This window comes from Somniosus microcephalus, chromosome 1 (genome assembly GCF_052327205.1).
Source record: "Somniosus microcephalus isolate GS21.2 chromosome 1, FLI_Smic_1.0, whole genome shotgun sequence".
NCBI classification, from domain to species: Eukaryota; Metazoa; Chordata; class Chondrichthyes; order Squaliformes; family Somniosidae; genus Somniosus; species Somniosus microcephalus.
The window spans coordinates 121,972,140-121,996,633 of record NC_140987.1 but is presented as its reverse complement, the minus strand read 5'-3'; the positions used below and the strand labels follow the sequence as shown (position 1 = coordinate 121,996,633).

The 24,494-nt window shown below is 40.3% G+C and overlaps 1 protein-coding gene across 2 annotated transcripts in view; it reads right to left on the bottom strand.

Moving 5' to 3' along the window:
- LOC147124333 (terminal uridylyltransferase 7-like) overlaps positions 1 to 24,494 on the bottom strand; it is a 78,361-nt gene that overhangs the window by 16,030 nt on the left and 37,837 nt on the right. For both annotated transcript variants that reach the window (XM_085985117.1, XM_085985109.1), the window contains 11 exons: positions 23,482 to 23,598; positions 20,767 to 20,944; positions 20,447 to 20,535; positions 19,164 to 19,215; positions 18,261 to 18,330; positions 15,622 to 15,748; positions 10,783 to 10,902; positions 9,945 to 10,064; positions 9,670 to 9,850; positions 3,611 to 4,878; positions 1,284 to 1,434 (listed from right to left, as the gene is read on the bottom strand). In XM_085985117.1, coding sequence (XP_085841243.1) covers positions 1,284 to 1,434; positions 3,611 to 4,878; positions 9,670 to 9,850; positions 9,945 to 10,064; positions 10,783 to 10,902; positions 15,622 to 15,748; positions 18,261 to 18,330; positions 19,164 to 19,215; positions 20,447 to 20,535; positions 20,767 to 20,944; positions 23,482 to 23,598 — 2,473 coding nt within the window. The remainder of the gene's footprint in view (positions 1 to 1,283; positions 1,435 to 3,610; positions 4,879 to 9,669; positions 9,851 to 9,944; positions 10,065 to 10,782; positions 10,903 to 15,621; positions 15,749 to 18,260; positions 18,331 to 19,163; positions 19,216 to 20,446; positions 20,536 to 20,766; positions 20,945 to 23,481; positions 23,599 to 24,494) is intronic.

The following is a 24,494-nucleotide window of genomic DNA, read 5'->3' as shown; positions in this document are numbered from 1 at the left end:
TTAAGCTGTCTTTAGTGGGGAACTAGTGGGCAAGTACCCCAAGTTCACGGCACTGTACTGATTTCAGTGCTGAGTCTATTGACGAGGACTGTTACAGCGCATCCTGTGAAGGAGCGTGGCATCTGTGAACGATGATAGTCTCACCGTTATTAGTCACGCAAAATCCAGGCCATAGTTTATATTTGACCCTGTTAGTGCTGCTGCCTCTAGACGTGCCAGGAAAAACACAGTTCTTCAGGTGATTTTCAGCACTACAGAGGCAGTAACACAATTACCTTACAGTGCTGCAAGATAAAGGGGACATGAGAGCGTTAACTTTAATATTCTGTTAAAAAGTCTGCACTTTGAAAATTATATCTTCCTGGGAAACAAAATTAAGATGGCCAATTAGAAGATAGACATAAAAATCCTCAGTATTTTGCGATTATATAAAAATCCATCATTTCAATCTAAACGATCAATGGTGTGATGAGATAGCATTGCAGCTATCCTGCGAAGAGTGGTGCTCAGGTTTGAACCACAGATTTTCTTCACCTAACATTCCAGTATCATAAAGACAACTGTGGAGGTGACAAATGAAGAGGGAAGAAAATACATCGTTTTTAAGGAAAAAATTGCCGTCAGCTGTTTATATGCATTTCCACTACATCATAGAAAACCTAACGACGATAAGAAAATGCATTAAAAAAAATAGGGAAACAAAAATGAGTTGCTGTAATTGCTCTTCAGTGTATTTTTAATCCCTGAAAATGAAACGGGTAGGAGTGGGTGGAAAGAGCAATGAAGAATATCTGAATGATTACATACAAGTATCACTATTCTGTTCTGTATAACTGTAAAACTGAGACAGATCATATTGGTGCTCTATCACTGGGTGGTAGAATGCAGGGTTCTGTGAAGATTTGCAAACAGTTACTTTTTGTTCTACTCCAATTCTGGGGTTTTGAGGGTGGGAAGTCACCTTTTCAACTAGGGAAAGAGCAGATATTGCAGTGGACAGTTTTTTGGGAAGAGGATGATAACAGAGAAAAACTCTGCTTTATATCTTCTTGACAAACAAAATTAAGATGGTGAATTAGAACATGGAGGTAAAATGCCATGGTTACTCAATCCACATAATTAACAGCATGATGATACAGCATTAAGCTAATACAATATGAATGGCAGTGCTCAGGTTTAAAACAGGAAAACAATTTTTAATTTTATTTTAAAAAGAGGAATCTGATTTTTCTTTTTAATTATTAAAAATATAGTTAAAAAAAAAAACAAAAGCCTATACTTACAGTAACATTGGATGCAAACTTGATCCAGGACATTCAGAAACCATGGTGTCATTTGTGGTAATGGATCAAGATCAACTTTTTTGAAGTCCTCTGGACAATCATGCTTTAAATGCCCTTCTCGTTTGCACAAGCTGCATACAATTATGGCAGCCTATTTAGAAGAAATGGTGATAGTAATTTTTTTCTTAGAATAAATACTGCACACCATTAATGCCATTTAATATGCAGTTGCTGAATGCAATAAGCTTAACCAAATGGTGAAAGTTTATGCAGAGTATTTTTTCCATGCTCTACATAAGAAATAGGAACAGGAGTAGGCCATTTTGCCCTTCGAGCCTGCTCCGCCATTCAATGAGATCATGGCTGATCTTCTACCTCATCTCCACTTTCCTGAACTATCCCCATATCCCTTGATTCCCTTAGAGTCCAAAAATCTATCGATCTCTGTCTTGAATATACTCAACCACTGAGCCTCCACAGCCCTCTGGGGTCGAGAATTCCAAAGATTCACCACCCTCAGTGAAGAAATTTATCCTCATCTCAGTCCTAAATGACCGACCCCTTATTCTAAGACTGTGACCCCTGGTTCCAGACTCCCCAGCCAGGGGAAGCATCCTCCCTGCATCTACCCTGTCAAGCCCTGTAAGAATGTTGTATGTTTCAATGAGATCACCTCTCATTCTTCTAAACGCTAGAGAATATAGGCCTAGTCTACTCAATCTGTCCTGATAGGACAATCCCCCCATCCCAGGAACCACTCTGGTGAACCTTCGTTGCACTCCCTCTATGACAAGTATATCCTTCCTTAGGTAAGGAGACCAAAACTGTACACAATACTCCAGGTGTGGTCTCACCAGGGCCCTATATAATTGCAGTAAGACGTATTTACCCTTATACTCAAATCCTCTTGTAATAAAGGCCAACATACCATTTGCTTTCCTAATTGTTTGCTGTACCTGCATGTTAACGTTCAGTGATTCGTGAACAAGGACACCCAGGTCCCTCTGAACACCAACATTTCCCAAGAAATACTCTGCTTTTCTATTTTTCCTACCAAAGTGGATAACTTCACATTTCTCCACATTATATTCCATTTGCCATGTTCTTGCCCACTCACTTACCTTGACTATATCCCCTTGAAGTCTCCTTGCATCCTCCTCACAACTTACATTCCCACCCAGCTTTGTATCATCAGCAAACTTGGATACATTACATTTGGTCCCTCATCCAAATCATTGATATAGATTGTGAAATAGCTGAGACCCAAGCACTAATCCTTGCGGTACCCCACTAGTTACAGCCTGCTAACCCGAAAATGACCCTTTTATTCCTACTCTCTGTTTTCTGTCCGTTAACCAATCCTCATTCCATGCTAGTATATTACCCCCAATCCCATGAGCCCCAATTTTGTTTAATAACCTCGTTATCGAATGCCTTCTGAAAATCCAAATACACCACATCCACTGGTTCCCCCTTATCTATTCTGCTAGTTACAACCTCAAAAAATTCTAACAGATTTGTCAAACACAATTTCTCTTTCATAAATCCGTGTTGAATCTGCCCAATCCCATTATTATTTTCTAAGTGCCCTGTTACCGCGTCCTTAATAATAGATTCTAGCATTTTCCCTTCTACTGATGTCAGGCTAACTGGTCTGTAGATCCCCGTTTTTTCTCTTCTCCCCGTTCTTAAATAGTAGGGTTACATTTGCTACCTTCCAATCTGTGGAAACCATTCTAGAATCTATGGAATTTTGGAAAATGACAACCAGTGCATCCACTATCTCTATAGCCAACTCTTTCAAAACCCTAGGCTGTAGGCTATCAGGTCCAGGAGATTTATCGGCTTTCAGACCCATTAATTTCTCCAGTGCTACTTTTTTACTAATACTAATATCTTTCAGTTCCTCATTCTCGCTGGACCCTTGGTTGTTCACTATTTCCAGGAAGTTTTTTTGCATCTTCTTCCATGAAGACAGACACACAGTATTTGTGTAATTTCTCTGCAATTTCCTTAATCCCCATTATAATTTCTCCTGTCTCAGCCTGTAAGGGACCAACATTTACTTTCGCAAATCTTTTCCTTTTTACATACGTATAGAAGCTTTTACAGTCTGTTTTTATGTCTCTTGCTAGTTTACTCTCATATTCTATTTTCCCTTTCTTTATCAATTTCTTGGTCCTCCTTCGCTGAACTCTAAAATCCTCCCAATCCTCAGGCTTACTACTTTTTCGCCATTCTGATCACCAGACTCAATTGTATTCATGCAACCGATCAAAATGAAGCAACTGTTTCAGGAAAGAAACAGTTCCTGAAGGTGGTATTACCTTGCCCTTTGTAAAAACAGCTTTACTGAACATATAAAACATATTGTCATCACTGCTCAGCAATTCATATCCATGCAAGGTTGTTCCAATTTCCCCAAGAACAATTTCCTTATTTATTTCATGCTGAATTCCTTGTTTCTGCTTCGTAGTTACTTCACTTTCAGTAGCATGTCTGACCAGTTGAGAAGTCACATCATTTCGACACTTTACTGGTGTATGTCCCTTCCAGTTCAGCAATTCATCATCAATTACTCCACCTTCATCAGACTGATTATCTTCCTCACTAGACTCAGTATATATATTCTCAATTTCCTCTTCAGCTGTAAGACTGTCCAGGTGAATTCGTGGAGTGATATTCAAATCCAACTCATCATCATCATCTTCCTCCTCATCCTCCTCGTCATTCCTGCTTAGAGTCCCTTCATGGTGCTGCATTGGCATTTTAGGGAAATTATGCAATTCCTCAGCACTGTCAGAGCTTTCTCTAACTTCATCATTCAATGTGGCTTCCTCATCTTTCACTTCTCGTTGATTGGAGTCTGCTACACCAAAATCATCACTTTCCATATTCTGAGGATTCAGAAAACTCTCAGAATCTGAAAGACTTTCAGAATAAAAATGATCTCTGTAACAATTCGTATGCTTCACACAGGAGCTCATTTCGTCATCACTAGACGTCTCATTATCCGCTTCCGTAGATTGTTCAAGTTTGCCTTCCTTTAATATCCTGCCAGTAATTATTGAATTGTCTTTCTGCTCTGCAGACGTATCAAAAAGTTCCTCATCATTTCCACTTTCCAAAAGTTCATCACTGTGTTTATCTTCACCGTCTGGTTGATTTTCATCATCCTCATAAGACTCATCTCCAGTAATTCCAATTTTCTGTATATCAGATATCAGTTCTTCCTCTGTGAAGCTTTCACTCCCACACTCTTGTACGGTTTGTAGGTTTCTATAGGAATCTTCAGAAGTTAGATTTTCACCATCTTTACATATAGCATTATCATGCAATTGTGGGCATTCTCCATCAGGAATCCCTGCTGAGATAGCAGATGTCGTACTACATAGCTGTGTCTTCGAAGCATCTACTGCAATATTAGATGCTCTTTTAGGATCAACTTTTTCATTGTCTCTTTTGTTGAACTTTGCTGACTTGTACTTAGGCAATGCAAAATACTTGTATGTTGCTCTTAAACAATGAATGATGTAGTCATACACCATTTGGCTATTAAGGGTTCGTGCAACATTTCTCTTTACAGAGTATGGATCTGGAGGGAAAAAAAGACATAATTAAAGATGGTCAGTAACTACACGGTTCAGCAAAATAACATCTTATCCACTGAATATTATAGTTGGTTTACAGGTCAATTCCAGGGATGTTTTAGTAATTTAGAACAAAGCAAGACACTTCTACGAAGACAAGCATTACATTTTGATGGCACCTGAAATAACCAGAGAAGAAGCAAACTTCATGTAAAACACTTATTTTGCATATGTGCAATGTATATATGCACACACAAGATAAAAACAAACAGGCTATGAAATGAATATAGTTCTGTCAGAGAAAAAAGTTAAGCTCTATAATTTTCATTACCTCAGAATATCTAAACCTATATTAGTTATGGTTCTTTGCAAGAGACTGGTTAATAATCCATGCTCATTATTAGCTTCAAGTTTTATTCCATTCCAAAGTTGTCTTTTAAGCATGTTGCTGTAAATACAAAACTACATCCATATAAGCATAAAAGCTTTCTTTCCTTGTCACACATTTTAAGTAGTTTACAAAACCATTGAACCTAATCTCAAATTATCTAGGCTAATTAAAGCATGGATAAGATATTGATGAAACGTCTAGACGATTACTTATACAAGTAAGTCGATCAAGGATGACTAATGTGACTTTTATATAGGCAACAACATATTAGGTGATTAGGAGTCAGTGGTCTTGTTTTGTGTCAATGTGCTGTGACCTGGACAATTATCAGTTATATTGATCTTACACCCAATTGGGGAGTCATTATTATTTTTGCTAGCAGTATATTTAAAAATGTATTTTTAATTACGTTAAGCATATCCCTTTTAGCCATGTTCCTGTATTCCCTCTTCTCAGTACTGATCTAGCTCATTGCCTGCTCGACAACCCTGTTAGTTCTCCCAATCTACACAACTCATTACTGCCATGCTAAGTGGTACAGACTAAGGACAGGTCTAGCAGCCAAAAACTGGGCATCCATGAGGCGTTATGGATCACTGTACACCACCACAATCGGGTAATCTCAAGGCCCAGCACATCCCTCAATCTCCATCACCATTGTCAGGACACCACCCTTGCTGTAACCTACAAGGCTATTGACCAAGAGCTGGAAAGTGGGATTAGGCTGGATAGGCTCTTTTTCAGCCAGCACTGACCCGATGGACCGAATGGCCGCCTTCTGTGCCATAAACTGCTATGATTCTATGTTCAATGAGGAGTGTAGAAGGACATGCCAAGTTCAAAAGGAGACACATTTTAGAATGAGGCACCTATCTACAACACATGGCTACTTGTATGTTAAATACCAAAAGTAGCAGGCTATAGATAGAGCTAAGCAGTCCCACATCAATGGATCACCGTAGCACTACCATAATCAACAAACAGGCAACAGAAAGAGATAGCTCCATGAATATTCCCATCATCAAAAATGGCAGAACTCAACACGATCACAAGAGACAAGGCTGAAGTGTTTGCTAACGGCTTCAGCCAGAAGTGTAAATTGCATGATCCCATCAGTCTTCTCGCATAGTTCCCATTATAGTTGCTTAATCACTCATTACCAGCTAACCGATGCTCAGTTTTGATTCCATCAAAGGCTCTCGGCTCCAGACCTCATCACAGTCTTGATCCATACATGGATGCCAGACCTGAATGCCAGAGGGGAGATGAGAATCGCTGCTCTCGACATCAAGGCAGCATTTGACTGATTCTGGCAAGGAGGAGTCCTAGCAAAACTGAGGTCAATGAGGGTCAAGGGGAAAACCCTCCAGCACAAAGAAAGATGGTCATGGTCTTTGGAGGTCAATCATTGCAGCCAAGAATATTGCTTCTGGGCAGTATTCTTGACCTAATCAGCTTCATCAATGACCTTTCCTCAATCACAATGTCAGGAGTGTTTGCTGATGATTCTATCATGTTCAGCTCCATTCATAGCACCTCCAATAATGAAGCAGCCCATGTCAGCCTACAGCAGAAGCTGGAAAATACCCAGGCTTGGGTTGACAAGTGGCAGGTAATACCTATGCCACTTAAGTGCCAGACAATGACCATCCTGAACAAGGGAAAGCCCAGCCATCTCCCCCCAACCTTCAATGGAACCACCATCGTCGAGTTCCCCAACATCAAATCTGAGGGTCACCACTGATCGGCAGCGTAAGTGGACCAGCTATATAAACAACGTGGCTATAAAAGCAGAGCAGAAGCTTGTTACAGTGTCAGCAGTGAGAGGGAAATATTCACCACTAATCTGGATGAATACAGCCACCACAACATTCAAGAAGCTTGACACTATCCAACCTGCTTGATCAGGGTTCTTGCCACTGGAGGCAATATACCGCTGCCACAACTGCCATCGCACCATCAGAACTCGCATTTATTGGAAAAAACAGGTGCCAAGCCAAAGGAGGAGTTATTAGGAGGGGTGACAAAAAGCTTGATCAAAGGTGTAGATGTCAAGGAAGATCTTAAAAGGAAGTGAGGGAGGCAGAGAGGTGTAGGAGTTTAGGGAGAAATTTCAGATAGTGGGATCTAGGTGGCTGAAGGTATGGCCACCAATGGTGAGGCAAAGAGATGGAGGAAATGTATGGGGTCAGAGTTAAAGAAAGGGAGAGTTGAGGGATATTTAACCACACGAATTAGAATTTTAAATTTGAAGCGTTGGAGGAGCCAATGTGGGCCAGCAAGGACTGGTTGGGCCGAATGGCCTGTTTCTGTGCCGTATATCCTATGTAAGGACAGCGGTGATGGGCAAGTAGGACTTGGTACAGGACAGCATATAGGCAGCAGAGTATGGGATGAGCCGAAGTTTATGGAGGGTGCTAGACTGACGAAGAGAGCATTAGAATGGTTGAGGTTGGAGGTGACTAAAAGCATGAATGAGTGTTTCTGAAGCAGATGGGCTGAGACAGGGCCATGAGTGGGCGATGTTATGGAGGTGGAAGTAGGCAGTCTTTCTGATGGAGAGGATATGGGATCGGAAGCTCAGCTTGAGGCTGAATAGGATACCAAAGTTACGAATCGTTTGGTTTAGCCTGACAGTGGAGAGAAATGGAGTTGGTAGCAAGGGTAAGGAATTTGTGGTGGGGGAACGCTAGGTGGAATTTTCCCCTAAAAAAAACCAGGTGGGTTTGGAGTGTGGGGGCAGCTAAAGTGTTAAAAATGGGATTCCCGACCGGATTCCGACTCCAACCCGCCTACTTCCGGATTTAACAGAGGCGGGACGAAGGGCGGGCTACCAACCCACTCCCAGGGAGCGTTACTTCAATTTAAATATTATAATAAGGCTGGCAGCCTCTTTTCTCACCTCCATTTTGAATTTAAATGCATGTGGACGGGTTTCACACAATTCATGAAACCTGGCAGTTAAGCTGAGGAGGGGACTGCTGCATCTAGGAGGTAAGTGGCTGTACACCTAACTCCTGGAACCAGGGACCCTACCTAACCCACCCCTCGTGATCAGAAACCCCCTAATGAGGCCTCTGATCACCCCCCACCGGCCTCCGATTCCCACCGTGATGCCTCCCCCACCACCCCCCTCCCAACACTGATGATGCGGAGGCCGGCCAGTCCTCCGGTGGACGGCCCCGATCCTCTCTTCCCCCCTGCCAATCCCCGGCTGACTGCACCCACCCCGTCCCTGGCCGACTCCAATCCCCGATCGACACCCGCCCCCGCCATTCCCCGACCGAGCCCGTCGATACCCAACATAGAAACATAGAAGATAGGAGTAGGCCATTCGGCCCCTCGAGCCTGCTCCGCCATTTAATGAGATCATGGCTGATCATCCAAATTCAGTACCCTGTTCCTGCCTCTTCTCCATACCCCGCCCCCCCCGCCACGATCCCTCCCCCGGACCAACCTCTTGCTCCCTCTCCGTATCGGAAGGCCTACCCACCTCTCAATCTGGCTGGCTGCGGGTGGGAATCCGAGGACTCGCATGCAAATCAGGCCCTGGCGACTGTGGGAAACCCAGTCTCCGGGGTTTCCCACTTGCCTCGGAGGCCCCCCTGTCCCTAACCCGCCTACCTGGAGATTATTCTGGCCAATGGCTTCGGTCTTTCCAATGTATAGCTCAATAAAACTGTGGCTCATCCAAGGCCGGAGGTTGGACAAGCAGTCTGACAGCACAGAGGCAGCAGAGCACCCAAGAGAGGTGGTGAAAACGTAGAACGTCATCAGCCTACTTATGGAAACTAACCCCATGTTCAAGGACAATGTCGCCAAGGGGTAGCATATAGATGAAGAGGAGGAGGGGGCCAAAGATACAAGATGCATTGTAGTAACTCACCTAGCTTACTTCGACAGCACCTTCCACCCCTGCAACTTCTACCACCAAGAAGAACAAGAGCAGTAAGATCATGGGAACAGCATCACCTCTAAGCTCCCCTCCTAGTCACACACTATCCTGACTTGGACACATATTGCCATTCCTTCAAACTCTGACCAAACTCCTGGAATTCTCTACCTAACAACATTCTAGGAGCACCATCAGCATAAGGATTGCAAAAATTAAAAAAAGCAGCCTACCACCATTTTGCCAACACCACCTACATCCCAAGAATAAATTAAGAAAAAAAATCTCATCTAATTTACTCACTTTTGTACTTAAAGCAACACATCGACCTATAGATGTCAATACGATGTAATTAGGGACAACTTGGCGTTCACAAAATATTAACAGAGACGTCCAACAGTACAACAAATTCACAATCCTCCTATTAACTGCTGGGGGGGCGGGGGAGAGAGGTAGGGAAGAAACATCATTTAGATTCACAATCGATTACTAAAATAGTAGGTTTTTGTATACCTTCCACAGCAATTCTCCTTTTGGGCCAGTCTTTAGCTTCCCGAGAAAGTGGTTCTTTGATTCGTATACAAATAACATAATCAGCCAGTGGAAATTCCAGAGCATAAAATCGAAGCAATTCAACCCACAGCTGCCCCACTGGTACAGAATTTTGTTGATCTAGCCCAAATACAAGTGGAACCTAACAAAGGAATGAGGTTGAAAAGAGTTATTTAATTACTATGTCTGTTTAAAGAAAAGATCATTGAAATCCACCACAAGCTAGAAAATCGTACCTTTCCTTCATTAGAATTACCATCATCCCCACTCGCAGGTTTGAATTCCCAGATAACCTCATTACTTTCTACACCTTTAAGATTGAAGTCGGCTAGGTTATCCACCAAAAAAGCTTCAATCTTTAAAAAAAAAGTTTTAGTACAACAGTTATGATATCACAGTTATTGTATTTATATAATTCAAAGAGCATACACACAATTATACTGAATGCCCAAATTTTAATACGCCACTAGATCAGCAATTCAACTCTTTTTTACGTAGGTTGTATTGCTCTGCTTTTACAGTAGCCTGATACAGGGCACATTCGTTCGTGTTTATTCAGAGGCCCCAATTCCTCCTCCTCTGCTAAACATAAATCAAAAGATTGACTATGAAGGAGGAAGTGAGAGAAAGTTATAAGATAATGCTCGCAATCATAATTAAGAAAAGCACAAATATAATAATTGCCCTGATTATGGTGATAAAACTTATTAACCATAAAGACACTAGTGTCAATATCCTTATAGCTATTTTTAAGAAATCAAATCAATATTTGCTCCAGAGATTTTTTTAAAAATACATGTGACCGACATATTTTAATAGGGCATAAACTCTGGTCATAGCTCTCTTAATAACTTAAGCGTTTACACGTCAAAATATACCTATATATAGTACTCTTTACAATTTCCCCTTTTTAGCAGATTGAAGATAAAATGAAGCAGATTAGGCTTTAAAGTATGTAAATATTTCCACGTCGCAAATGCTGCTTACAATTATGTAGAACCTCCTGAAAAGCAAATAGGAAGTAATTAAACAACTAACTAAAAGTTGAGAGATTATAATAAACAGGTATCTCACCCATAATCCCAGATACACAGGCAGCACACATTCCTTCCTTTGCTGCAGAAAGTAGATTACCATCAAAGCAAATGCATAGGGTGGCAGTCCACCTTCATCTGGACTATCAATGTGACAAAGCTGGAAACAGCAAGAGGTTTCTTTGATTTAAAGACGGTTCACACATTAACAATCATAGAAACTTGTAGCACAGAAGGAGGCCATTCAGCCTGTTGTGCCTGTGCTGGCTCTTTGAAAGAGCAGCCGTGCTAAGCCCCACACCTCTGCTTTTTGTCCATAACTCGAAGTCCCTCATCCTCAAGTACCTGTCCAACCCCTTTTAAAATTATTTATGGAGTCAGCTTCCACCATCTTTTCCGGTAGAGCGTTCCCGATCCTGACAATTCTAAGTGAAAAAATTGCTCCTCATCTCCCTCGAGATCTTTTGTCAATGATTTTAAATCTGTAAACTCTGGTTATTGACTCACTTGCCAGAGGGAATAGTTTCTCTCTATCTACTCTATCAAAACCCATCATCTTGAAAACCTCTTAGGCCATCTTTTAACCTTCTCTATTCCAAGGAGAACAGTCCTAACTTTTCCAATCTCTCCTCATAACTGAAGTCCCTCATCCCTAGTAACATCTTGGCAATCCTCCTCTCTACCCTTTCTAAGGCCTTTACATCTTTCCTAAAGTGTGGAGCCTAGAATTGTCGACAATACTCCAGCTGAGGCCTAACCAGTGATTTAAAAGTTCTAGCATGATCTCTGCTTTTATATTCTATACCTTGATTTATAAACCCAAGTAACCCATATGATTTTTTAATCACCTGAACAACTTTCCCAGACCCCTTTAAGGGTTTGTGTATATGGACACCAAGGTCTCTCTGCGCATCTACACTTTTCAAAAACATGCTATTTATAGTATACTGTCTTTCCATATTAGTCCTCCCAAAGTGCATCACTTCACACTCCTCCACACTGAACGCCATCTGCCATGCTTCTGCCCATTTAACTATCCTGTCTATGTCATCTTGAAGTCTACAGCTATCCTCATCACTGTCTACTACTTTGCCAAGTTTTATATCATCTACAAACTTTATAATGCTGTTCCCTACACCCGAGTCTAGGTTGTTTATAAAAACTGAAAAGAATAATGGGCCCAAAACTGACCCTTAGGGAACACCACTGCAAACCACCTCCCAGTCTGAAAAACATCTATCCACCACCACCCTTTGCTTCCTGTCACTGAGCCAATTTCATATCCATACTGCCATAACGATAGATAATCTTAGATGAAATATGCTCCCTGATGTGGCAAAATGATTTATGTGGAGGGAGGGTGCAATGAGAAGGTGAGTACTTTCTCAATAGTTCTTCATATTTTTGTGCGCCAGTCTCTGGAAAATGAACATCCTAGTTAAACTAGTGGTCTATCTTCAGGCAAAAAAAGCATTATGTGGAATGGTTATTGACTTTAATGCCCTGACTGCACATCCTATTTTGTACTATGAATCAGAAGATAACAACAATGGAAAGATGCTTGTGTCTTATAAATTGCATTAAAAATGTAGTTAAAAGAATTTATTAAGTCAACACCTGGAATTAGCTTCCAGGCAGGGCAGTGTAGGCAAAAACCCTTGAATAAGAGATTAGCGTGTAAAGTTAAGGCACATGGGATTGGGGGCAAGGTATTGACTTGGATAGAGAACTGGTTGGCAGACAGAAAGCAAAGAGTTGGAATAAACTGGTCTTTTTCCGAGTGGCAGGCAGTGACTAGTGGGGTACCGCAGGGATCAGTCCTTGGACCCCAGCTATTCACAATATATATTAATGATCTAGACAAGGGAACTAGATGTAATATCTCCAAATTTGCAGACGACACAAAGCTGGGTGGGCGTGTGTGCTGTGAGGAGGATGTCGAGAAACTCCAGGATGATTTGGACATGTTGGGTGATTGGGCAGAAACATGGCAGATGCAATATAACGTGGATAAATGTGAGGTTGTCCACTTTGGTGGCAAAAACAGGAAGGCAGATTATCTAAATGGCAATAGATTGGGAGAAGGGGAAGTGCAACGAGACCTGGGTGTCCTTGTGCACCAGTCACTGAAGGTAAGCATGCAGATGCAGCAGGCGGTTAAGGCGGCAAATGGTATGTTGGCCTTCGTAGCGAGAGGGTTTGAGTACAGGAACAAGAATGTCTTGCTGCAGTTGTACAGGGCCTTGGTGAGACCACATCTTGAGTATTGTGTGCAGTTTTGGTCACCTTATCTGAGGGAGGATGTTCTTGCCATGGAGGGAATTCAGCGAAGATTCACCAAGCTGATACCTGGGATGGCAGGAATGACGTACGAGGAGAGATTGGGTCGATTGGGCTTGTACTCGCTGGAGTTTAGAAGAATGAGAGGTGATCTCATTGAAACTTATAAAATTCTGACAGGACTGGACAGACTAGATTCAGGAAGGATGTTCCCGATGGTCGGGGAGTCCAGAACCAGGGGACACAGTCTAAGGATAAAGGGTAGGCCATTTAAGATAGAAATGAGGAGGAATTTCTTCACCCAGAGTGGTGAACCTGTGGAACTCTCTACCACAGAAGGCGGTGGAGGCCAGTTCATTAAATATATTCAAGGAGTTGGATATATTTCTTAAGGCTAAAGGGATCAAGGGGTATGGGGAGAAAGCAGGGACCGGGTACTGAATTTGGATGATCAGCCATGATCGAATTGAATGGCGGAGCAGGCTCGAGGGGCCGAATGGCCTACTCCTGCTCCTATCTTCTATGTTTCTATGAATCATTTACGAAACAGCTGGATGCTGTAATGATTGAACAATAGGCTTTTTTTTACTTATACAAAAGCAGATGCTGGAAATCTGAAATAAAAACAAAATACTGGAAATACTCAGCAGGTCAGGCCTGCTGTGACTCAGTGGGTAGCACTCTCGCCTGAGTCAGAAGGTTGTGGGTTCAAGTCCCACTCCGGGGACTTGAGCACATAAAGCTAGGCTGACACTCTAGTGCAGTGTTGAGGGAGTGCTGTACTGTCTGAGGTGCCGTCTTTCGGATGAGACATTAAACTGAGGTCCTGTCTGCTCTCTCAGGTAGACACAAAAGATCCCATAGCACTATTTTGAAGAAGAGCAGGGGAATTATCCCTGGTGTCCTGGCCAATATTTATCCCTCAATCAACATAACAAAAACAGATTATCTGGTCATAATCACACTGCTGTTTGTGGGAGCATGCTGTGCACAAATTGGCTGCCGCATTGCCTACATTACAACAGTGACTATACTCCAAAAGTACTTCATTGGTTGTAAAGTGTTTTGAGATTTCCAGTGGTCGTGAAAGGAGCTAAATAAATGCAAGTCTTTCTTTCTTTAAAAACTAGTCATCAAGATACATATTACTTCGTACAAAGCCAATTTGATTTTACAGGCTCATGGAGATCTGCCATATCTGATCTCTGCTACTCCTCAGAACTACTGCGGTGATGGGACAGTTCCCATGCATCATCGTGTGGCTTCTTTCATTTTGATAGGAGCTGGCACTTAGCATTATTTCAAGATTCATTCTGGAGCTACCTGACCTCTCTAAGTCTACTGCTATCCATGCATGCAGCAAAATCTATGTGGAAAGGGATTCCCCTTGCCCTTCAGGGTTAGGCAGCTCCTAGTTGGCTCCAAGACTCATCTTTGATGTCCGCTCCCACTGGGGAGTATAAAGTGCTCTGGGACGGGAGCAGCTGAGGTGAGAAGCAGGGAGTCAAAATGGCAGGTCTCCACAAGGTTACAAAATCAGAAATATTCCAAAAACCAGGTAAGGTGCAGCTTGATAAGAGGGGTATTTCTTCGGGGCTTCTCCTGTGACGCTGTTGTAAATTTGCCGGAAGTTTGACGGAAACCCAATTTACACATGTAAAGTTACAGCAGCAGAGCAGAAGGAAGGAAATTCACCCCTATTTTACTTTTAAGGGAGGGGGGGGGGGGGGGGGGGGAGAAAGAGAGGGAGGGCAAGTTTACAAACAAAAAATACACTCCTCAGATTTTTCTTAAGAGTTTGTGCAGTGCTGGTGAGCAGCTCACAGATGTCATTGGAGCATTTGTGAAAAAAAAGTCAAATCAGAACCACTTAAAAGAAATTCCCATTCTGCCTGGCAACATCCCACTTTATGTTCATATCTACCTTTTCCTTAAAATTAGTGGACAAGATTCACCTCCCTCTAGTTGCCGCAAAAGTGTAACGTGTCCCCTATAATAGAATGTACCTTTAGATTTTGTCTCTCTCATTTTCAGATATACTTACTCGGTCACTCCATGACCTTGTGTTCTGGAATTCTCTTCGTAAACCTCTTTGTCTTGTTACTTCTTTCATCGTCAAAGTCTCCTCAAAACTTAACTGACTGTGCCTTCACCCTCCTTCCCTAATCTTTTCACCCTGCTTTTGTTCACCTTCCGGTAAAGCACTTGGAATGTTTCATTATGTGAACGGTACTAAATAAAAGCAATATGTTGTTCTTAACATTGGAGAGCACTCTGTCAAAACTATCATAAGTTTTCTCTAAATTGCAAAACATGTCGGATTTAGGGAAACAATGCGATCATTTCACATTTGGGAAGGGGGGTGTAAAAGTTAAAATCTGCCAGATACCTGAAAATTTTCACCTTGAAGCAAAGCAAGTAAATTACTAAAAATGAAGTCAAAAGCAAATTAAATACAAACTAAATTAAAAGGAAAAGCATTTATATCAAATTACGTGAGGAAAAAGTAGAGCATAAGTAAAAGAATTTAAAATGAAACATATTTACTGTACTTACTAAACCACTATTTAAAAAAAAAAAAGAGAAATCGGAATCTTACCTTTCCCCAAGATCTAAAGGCAATAACCAGTGGAGTAAGACTGGGTTCCAACTTTGCCAAGGCAGCTAAGTGACAAGTTGTGAGCCATGCATTTTCATTGCCTGCACTCACTTTACACAAAAGGCCACTGAAAAGAAGAAAAAGAAAATGACTAAATGATATAGTCTGGTTCACTACTGTACAATGTTCACAGTGACAAAAGTGAAGCATTTTTATATACATTAGATTAGTTACTGGGTTCTTCCTGGCCACATCACACACAGGGTTAATTTCTGTTATTACACACAGGGTTAAGGTCAGTTTCTGCTAGCTGTTTCGGCACAAAATATACACTACAGTCTCACTAATTTTGACACTTCAGAACAAAAGGTAGAATCATGCATATTTCAGGAAGACCATGGTTTGATTGCTGCTGTTATGTGGATGGGGATCTGTATAATAGGTCAAAGAATTCGGCACATATCCATGAATCAAGACAGCCCATTCAATCAAGCATCCCATCCACAGAGGGTGCAGAGAAGATTCACAAGTATGATACCAGAAATGCGAGGGTACACAGATCAGGAAAGCATGAACAGGCTGGGTCTTTTTTCTCTTGAAAAAAGACTTAGGGGTGACCTAATAGAGGTCTTTAAAATTATGAAAACTTTTGATAGAGTGGATACAGAGGGAATGTTTCCACTTGTGGAGAAGAGCATAACTAGAGGCCATCAATATAAGATAGTCACCAAGAAATCCAATAGGGAATTCAGAAGAAACCTCTTTACCCAAAGAGTGGTGAGAATGTGGAACTCGCCACCTCAGGGAGTGGTTGAAGCGAATAGTACAAATGCTTTTAAAAGGGTTATGCTGATAGAGTTAGATGAGGAAGGATGGGAGGAAGCTCGAGTGGAGCATAAACACCAGCATGGACTGCTTGGGTTGAATGGCCTGTTTCTGTACTATCTAATCCTATGATGCCCTCCGGAGGGGGGGGCGGCGGAAGGGTCTTATTGGGGTAGTGAGTTTGATTGACAGCTGTGTTTGGGGTGAAGACATGGGTCAGGGGCATGATTCTTTTTGAGTTGCCTTTGACAGACAGGTCTGTGGCCAGGAGTTTCCGATTGAGCACTTACATTTGGTTGCCTGCGCTCAGCTTACCAGTCAGTTTAAGGTAGTCAGGGGCCAACCCCTATTCAGAGGCTCCCTGGTAGGAAATCAGTGACTGAGTTTCAAAGAACAAATTTATGTTAAGGGTTAGCGCAGGAGAAACATCTTTGCTGTTTAGGCATCGAGGAGAATAGTAAAGTCTGTATAATTACTATTAAGTATACTGTTTGTACTGAATACTATTCATTTACCTGTTTAATAATGTTATCTAAATTTGTTGGGTTAGAGCCCGAGTCTCAGTTAGACAGTGTATATTCTTCTGCTTACCAACGTTAAGATCACATGGTGGCACATGATATATTCTAGCATGCCAGAACACAGTGGCAAAGGTTGTGTTTGACCCCCAGGTGTCACTACACTTGGCTATGGGCACATAAAGATGTACTCTAGTTCATAGGAGATACAAGGTCTGCTTATAATCATGGTCGGTAATGCTAAACCCAAAGAGAATATCTAATGTGAAATCCTCAAAACATTTTTTTTTTTTTTTTAAAAAGCTGAAGACTTATCAGCTTTATATATGCATCTTCAGTACAGCTTTATATACATCTTCAGTGCAACTAATGCCGACATAATAAAAAACATGGGCATTTTTCTACATTCTTACTGTGATCATGGATATTACAGCATTTCAAAATCTATTGATTCAGGGACTTCATGTTAAGTTATCAAAGGCTTACATAATTTAATTTTTCACTGCAAGTGAAACTGAGAAAGTACACAATCTGTGTTTCTAATATGCTGAATGTGACTTGTTAAACTGCTATTACAAAATCAAATATGTTTTTAGGAATGGGAAAAGGCCATCAAGCCAACCAGCTTGACCTTTTTAAATTTGTACATGAGTACAGAAAATGACTTTGAATTATCAAAAGACTATACCTAGAAACAAACCCAACAATCGTCAGTAGTAAGGCTATTTGCAAGAAATCACAGGCTGAAAGCAATCAGCACAAGAATGCAACAAGAAAAAAAACAGGTAGATTATTTTTTTCAATTTTTATGAAAGCTATTTTAATTACAAATATATATAGATATATAGAAGGATCGCTACTGGTTGAGGGAAAACATCAACACACCCGCTTTCACTCAATCTCCAACCAGTTATTGCTGTGAAATTAAAGAGAATTGTGCAGAACAGGGGAAGAAATTAAGCCTTGTAACTGAATACAAGTCTTCCTGCATACCAACTCAAGATTGGGATTGATAGGATTCAATGACAAGTCACTTTCCCAGTTTCCTAAGCAGGGAACAGCAAGTGTCTCTGGGGGAGGAAAGGGAAAGAGAAGAAAAAGATAACCTTCATGCACATAATCCAATGAAAAAAGGAAGTACTTAAGTTTGGCATGGCTTCTTCTGATTGTGTTAAAATGCACAGTAGGTTCATTAGTGCTCAATTTATAAAGGTCTTTTATAAATGGCTCAGTTCACATTACATGTTATAGTACAGTAATTACATTCTGATTAAGAAAAGTAAAGTCCTGACAAACCTTTGCTTGTCTCTGCATAGTACGACAGGCACTCTGGCATGGAACTCCGCCTCAACATCAATGAAAGAAACTGAATAAATTTGGGAAGAGCAAAAAAAAACGATTTAACAATTCTTCTAACTGTTAAACTTTGTTCTTTCTGCTCATCATTGGGAGATTCAATATTTATGAACCGAGCTAGTACGAAACTAACGAACACAATTACTCAGGACTGTGTTGACATAAAAAATGCAGACCCTTCAAAAGGACCATTTGCTCAGGCCCAGTTACAAATTCTTAAATTTTGAGGTAGAACTTTAAGTATTACTGTACTTGGTAAACAATTTAAAGGCACACAATATTCGTCACTGTATAAACATGGTGACTCACTTTCAGTGGGCAAGTCTTCTAGAAAATTTTGACGATGAACCCCTATTCTGATTTACTGGAGCACTAATGATTAATTTAAATTTTTGTAAATTGGGTCCTGGGATAGGACTTATGAGATTTCAGCCTAGGCTCTTCTAGTTTTGACCTATTGGAAAAGGACAAAAATATTACAAAATGTGGCTAAGTTTTAACTTGCTAACCTAACCTATTAGGTTCAAAGCAATGTACGTCGCTATATAGTCCATTTGTTAATTTTCAAAGTGCGCCATTATTTACATGTGTCAAACTTAAGAGGGCGAGGTACATTTCTGTAGTTTTCATGTCTGTTGTTAGCTCCAGTGCAAAATATAGACAACAATCAATTGAACAATCTACAGTATATACAAAATACCTGTACAACTGATACTACATAATTATTCAGTCTGTTATAAATATTACATTATTCTAGAATGCATAGTGGTTTCTATAAATAGGGCAGACCGATTATGCATTAATAGTTGAAAGATATGCTCTCTCAGAATGTGAAAAACTTACTGCTATTCTTGAGGCTTTCTTGAACCAGCAATAGCACATCTGGTTGATTTAACTGAGAAACAAAAAGGACAAGCATACTGATTTATGAAACAAACTCTTCAATTACTGCCTTCACATAAAACTCATTTCCCTCTTCGCCCCCATCAGAAAAAACTTCCAAAATATCACTCCTGCCTTCATAAGGGTCATGTTGTTTGCATAGATAGCTTCAACAAGAGTTTTAGTTGGGACATACTGACAAACATATTCTATGCATTTCTGGTATACATATTAAATTTCTTCACGTATATTTTTGCTCATCTTCGGAGATCTTATCAGTTTCGATCAAAAGCAAAACAGCTCAAGCTTTTTATTTTATTCAGAAAATCTCTGTTGTTAGAGTTTTTGATAATATACAGGGTACAGGGTAACTTAGTTATGGGACCTTGGGTTTGAGTCCTGGCAATGTTCATTTCAAGGTGGATAAAATGAGTTTGACATTTTAGCAGGATGGGGGAGGGGGGGGGGTGGTTACAAAGCTACACAAGACAGCAGGGAAAGCACACAGTGCTTGACAACTATCAGACATTCAGTCTAGGCTGTTTGTAACTTTAAGTCACACAACACCAGGTTATAGTCCAACAGTTTTATTTGAAATCACAAGCTTTCGGAGCGCTGCTCCTTCGTCAGGTGAAGTGGAGAGATGCATAACGACACAGCTTATATAGTCAGAGAATAATGCCAGTAGTCATCTGGCATTATTCTCTGACTATATAAGCTGTGTCTTTATGCATCTCTCCACTTCACCTGACAAAGGAGCAGTGCTCCGAAAGCTTGTGATTTCAAATAAAACTGTTGGACTATAACCTGGTGTTGTGTGACTTCTTACATTTGCCCACCCCAGTCCAACACCGGCATCTCCACACCATGGTTTGTAACTTTAACAGAGATCAGCAATAACAAATGGTGCTAATGAGACAAGCTTCCCTTTCTGTAATCAGAATTCACAGAATATTTATATCAAAGATTGCAGAGCAGAAATTGTATGTGGGTTTTAAAAGTAACCTGGGAATTCAGTATTCAGAGGGTTAAACGACAAAGTTTATACTGTACCCGACCAATTTTAATGTCTGACTTATTATCCAAAACAGTATACTCAAAACCTGACTGAATTCATTGGTGGTGTACAGAGTTAACATAAGAACATAAGAAGTAAGAGCAGGAGTAGGCCATACGGCCCCTCGAGCCTGCTCCGCCATTCAATAGGGTCATGGCTGATCCGAATCTAGACTCTAGAAACTTACATGAGCTGGAAATTGTATATCAATGTTAAGGTCAGAATCTCTAAAGCCAAATCTTGTACAAGAGGAGCCATAGAGTCTAAGCGAGCAGTCTGGATGATAAAGGAAAACCATTATATAGATACCATATATTTCAATGATGCCTTATATTACAATGTGAAATAAAACCTCAAGCATATTACCAAAAATATTTTACTTTTATACCAAGAGTGTACCTGAAAAATTATTGTAGAACAGAGCATTACAAAAAGCATCTTATTCATATAACAATTTATATCAAAAGTAAAAATATAAAACATTATGCAAGAAAAATAACACTGTACCTGGTAATAAAAGTTGCAGAACCTTTTCCATTTTTCTTGTAATTTCATGCCTTTTGTTCACATCATCTTCAGTTATGCCGTGCTCCTGTACTACCTTGTTAATGGCAGCATCAACTGCTCTTACTTGTGCGAGACTTGGAGGAGGAAGCATTGTGAGCATTTCTTCTTCTTGTTTTTCCTAATAGCACAGACCCCAAATTAGCTAACCAAATCTTTTCAGTGTCCCAAACACAATATCTCATCTTTGTATTTATTACAGAATCTTATGAATAAAGAATCCCTTCCAAATATTATATACTTTACACAAACATTTCCAATAATTTAACAGTTTTAAGCTGAAAGGTTTGAATAGAATCACTGATGCAGTTTCATATTAAAGGTAGGGAAGCTAACTGAAAAAAATGTACAAAACTAAAAAAAAATCTACCATAATGCAATCCTGTAAAACATCTATTCAATTGTCTAAATTGTTAGAATGAGGGTTAAAAATAAATAAAATGCCAATCGTTTAGAATGGCACAAATAGTGCATTTGACTGAAGATCCAGCAACTCTTTTCAACTGTGGGAGATGAGATGAAGCACTGATGTTCAAATAGAAGCTTTAAACATTATGCATGCGAACATTTCTATTCTCTATGTTTGAAAATATTGCAGTAGTTTTGTTCCTCCATATGCAGCAACAATCTGTTCCCCCGACATCAAACAAAAATGAACAGCCCTATTTTAAGCTAAGTAACACCATGTTTCTTTTAAAACTTGAATTACATAAATTTGTAACACATTTCATGCTTGAGGTAATAAGTGATTGAACGCCAATAAAATCACTAACTTAAAACAATGGCCCAGGCCTTGGTCTTCAACATGAGCCTTCACAGGCTCAGTTCTACCAACAAGTTTCTCTCCTTTACCTCTCTCCCAGTGTGCCTTTCTTTCCTGAATACAGTGCAATTTGCAGGTGGAGTGCAGAGTAACAGCATTCCCCCCCCCCCATATGAAATTCTAAATTAAGTTTGCAGATGTAGAACATGTGGATTATGATGAATTAGAAATATCTCACAGCAATATTGAAACAAAAACACATCTTCCATATTTAAACTCCACTCTTAAAATTATTAAACTTAACCACTGCCAGCAATGTACAGCCCTGCATTGAGGAACTAGTTTTTAATGTATTCAGTATGCAAAACTTAAGTTATGATACCTACAATATCATACTTGTGACAGCAAGTCCTTAAATGAATTACCACAGTCATTTCATAACTGAAAGAATGTCTGGAGCTCATCACTGGCAAGAGGATTTTGTTCATTCATAAGTACTGATTTCCTGATAGAAGCTTAGAGAAGAACTCCAAGATTATCATGTTTAATTAAAAGCTAACTGTCTGCAATTTAGAATGCATATTAGAAGTGTGGGGAAAGTATGACCTAAAGACTAATACATTATTAGAGATGAACAATTAAGCAAAGTAAATATTTTACTTTTCTGACACTGAGTAGAAGCCACCATAATGATAATGCAACAAGATTATGGTCTAGTTGCATGTTCTGGAATACGGAATATCCCTAGAAGGTGGTGCCCATCTTCCATAGAAGATAGGAGCAGGAGTAGGCCATTCAGCCCCTCGAGCCTGCTCCGCCATTTAATGAGATCATGGCTGATCATCCAAATTCAGTACCCTGTCCCTGCTTTCTCCCCATATCCCTTGATCCCTTTAGCCTTAAGAAATATATCCAACTCCTTCTTGAATATATTTAATGAATTGGCCTCAACTGCCTTCTGTGGTAGAGGATTCCACAGGTTTACCACTCTCTGGGTGAAGAAATTCCTCCTCATCTCAGTCCTAAATGGCTTACCTCTTATCCTTAGACTATGACCCCTGGTTCTGGACTCCCCCACCATCGGGAACATCCTGTACTCGAATCCTCTCGCTATGAAGGCCAACATACCATTTGCCTTCTTAACCGCCTGCTGCACCTGCATGCTTACCTTCAGTGACTGGTGCACAAGGACACCCAGGTCTCGTCGCACTTCCCCTTCTCCCAATCTATTGCCGTTCAGATAATAATCTGCCTTCCTGTTTTTGCCACCAAAGTGGATAACCTCGCATTTATCCACATTCTACTGCATCTGCCATGCATCTGCCCAATCACCCAACCTGTCCAAATCATACTGGAGTTTCTCTGCATCCTCCTCACAGCACACACGCCCACCCAGCTTTGTGTCGTCTGCATACTTGGAGATATTACATCTAGTTCCCTCGTCTAGATCATTAACATATTGACATTGAAGGAAAATAAAACAGTAGCCATGTGAAATAAAAGGACTATATTATTTAGCACCTCTTGCCTTTTTTTCCTGCCTTATCCATGGCGCTATCCACCTCGTCTCCTGTTCTTTTTCTTACCATAGCATTGTACTTGACATCATGACACATTCCATGTTCTTCAGTGCCACCACATGTACTTTACTGACAAGTCAAAAATCTTTACTCTTTGGACTCTTGATGGCTTCTAATAACAACTATTAAGCATTACATTACAGTAATTAATTCTGTAATAACACATCATTGTGAATATGAGGTTTTCCTTGAAGAATGTGCAGTGATGGCGAGTCATAATTCATGAAAATAGTAATGTAACTCACTCCCAGTTTCATTTTGAAAACAACCGACCCCAGAACAGACAGCTGATATAAAACTTTAGTACCGACTCACCTTAACACATTTTTTGTGTCGCTTCTCCTTAATGTGCTTATAGGCAGATGAGACAGATTCAACCAGCACATCACAAAGCTTACAGGTGTACTTTGCAGCAGGGCAGCTTCGGGCACGCTGGAAAAAATTGTAGCACAAATTAAAAATGCTGGTGTTTTAAAAGTGTGAAAAGATGTCAATCTATTATGTTAAAGATAAATGTGTCAACCAATATAGTCAGCACTGGTCATAATATTATTGCAGATATTTCAGTATCATTCTGGTGTATAAATTCGGTGGATCTTTCGCTCTACAATGTATTGCTCTAAACTTATTTGTACCCCAATATTTTAAAGTCTTAAAAAGGTGACTAAATGCGGTTTTAAAAACAGAGAGTTAGATATAATTTGGTATGCTTTAGACATGAAACACCCAGCTTCTGAAGTGTAATTCTTAAAATAATAAAAAATGAAATACTCCCAAACACCAACAAAGGCTACTACAAATAGAAAATTCAGTCGAAGAATTTTCAATCATGATCAAAACGGTTTCTCTGGGTCAGTGCCAATGGCCGACAAGTTTGGTGCTCTCCAACAATTTGTGGGATCTAGAAAGAGCATTACACAGAGTTGGTGTCTGTATCAACTGTCCATCGCAAGGACCTATCTATATGAAGGTCTGACAAACTGGAGTGTCTGCACAGACAGAAGGCCTTAATGAACCAGTTTGAATAGAGGAAGGGAACTCTCCGCGGTGTTGCCTAGCTAACTGTAACACAACAAGTATGGATGATATCTATGGCCAATTCCTAAAAACTGCTTGAGGAATATGGGAATTGCTAGACAAAAATAAAGACAAAGGTCCATCTAGTTCATCTTCTACCATAATACAACAATAATGGATTTGTTGACTAATCATTCTCTATTCCATTACCACCACCAATGACAACTTGTATTTATATAGTGCCTTTAACGTAGTAAAACATCCCAGGAGTATTATAAGACAAAAAATTTGACACCAAGCCACATAAGGAG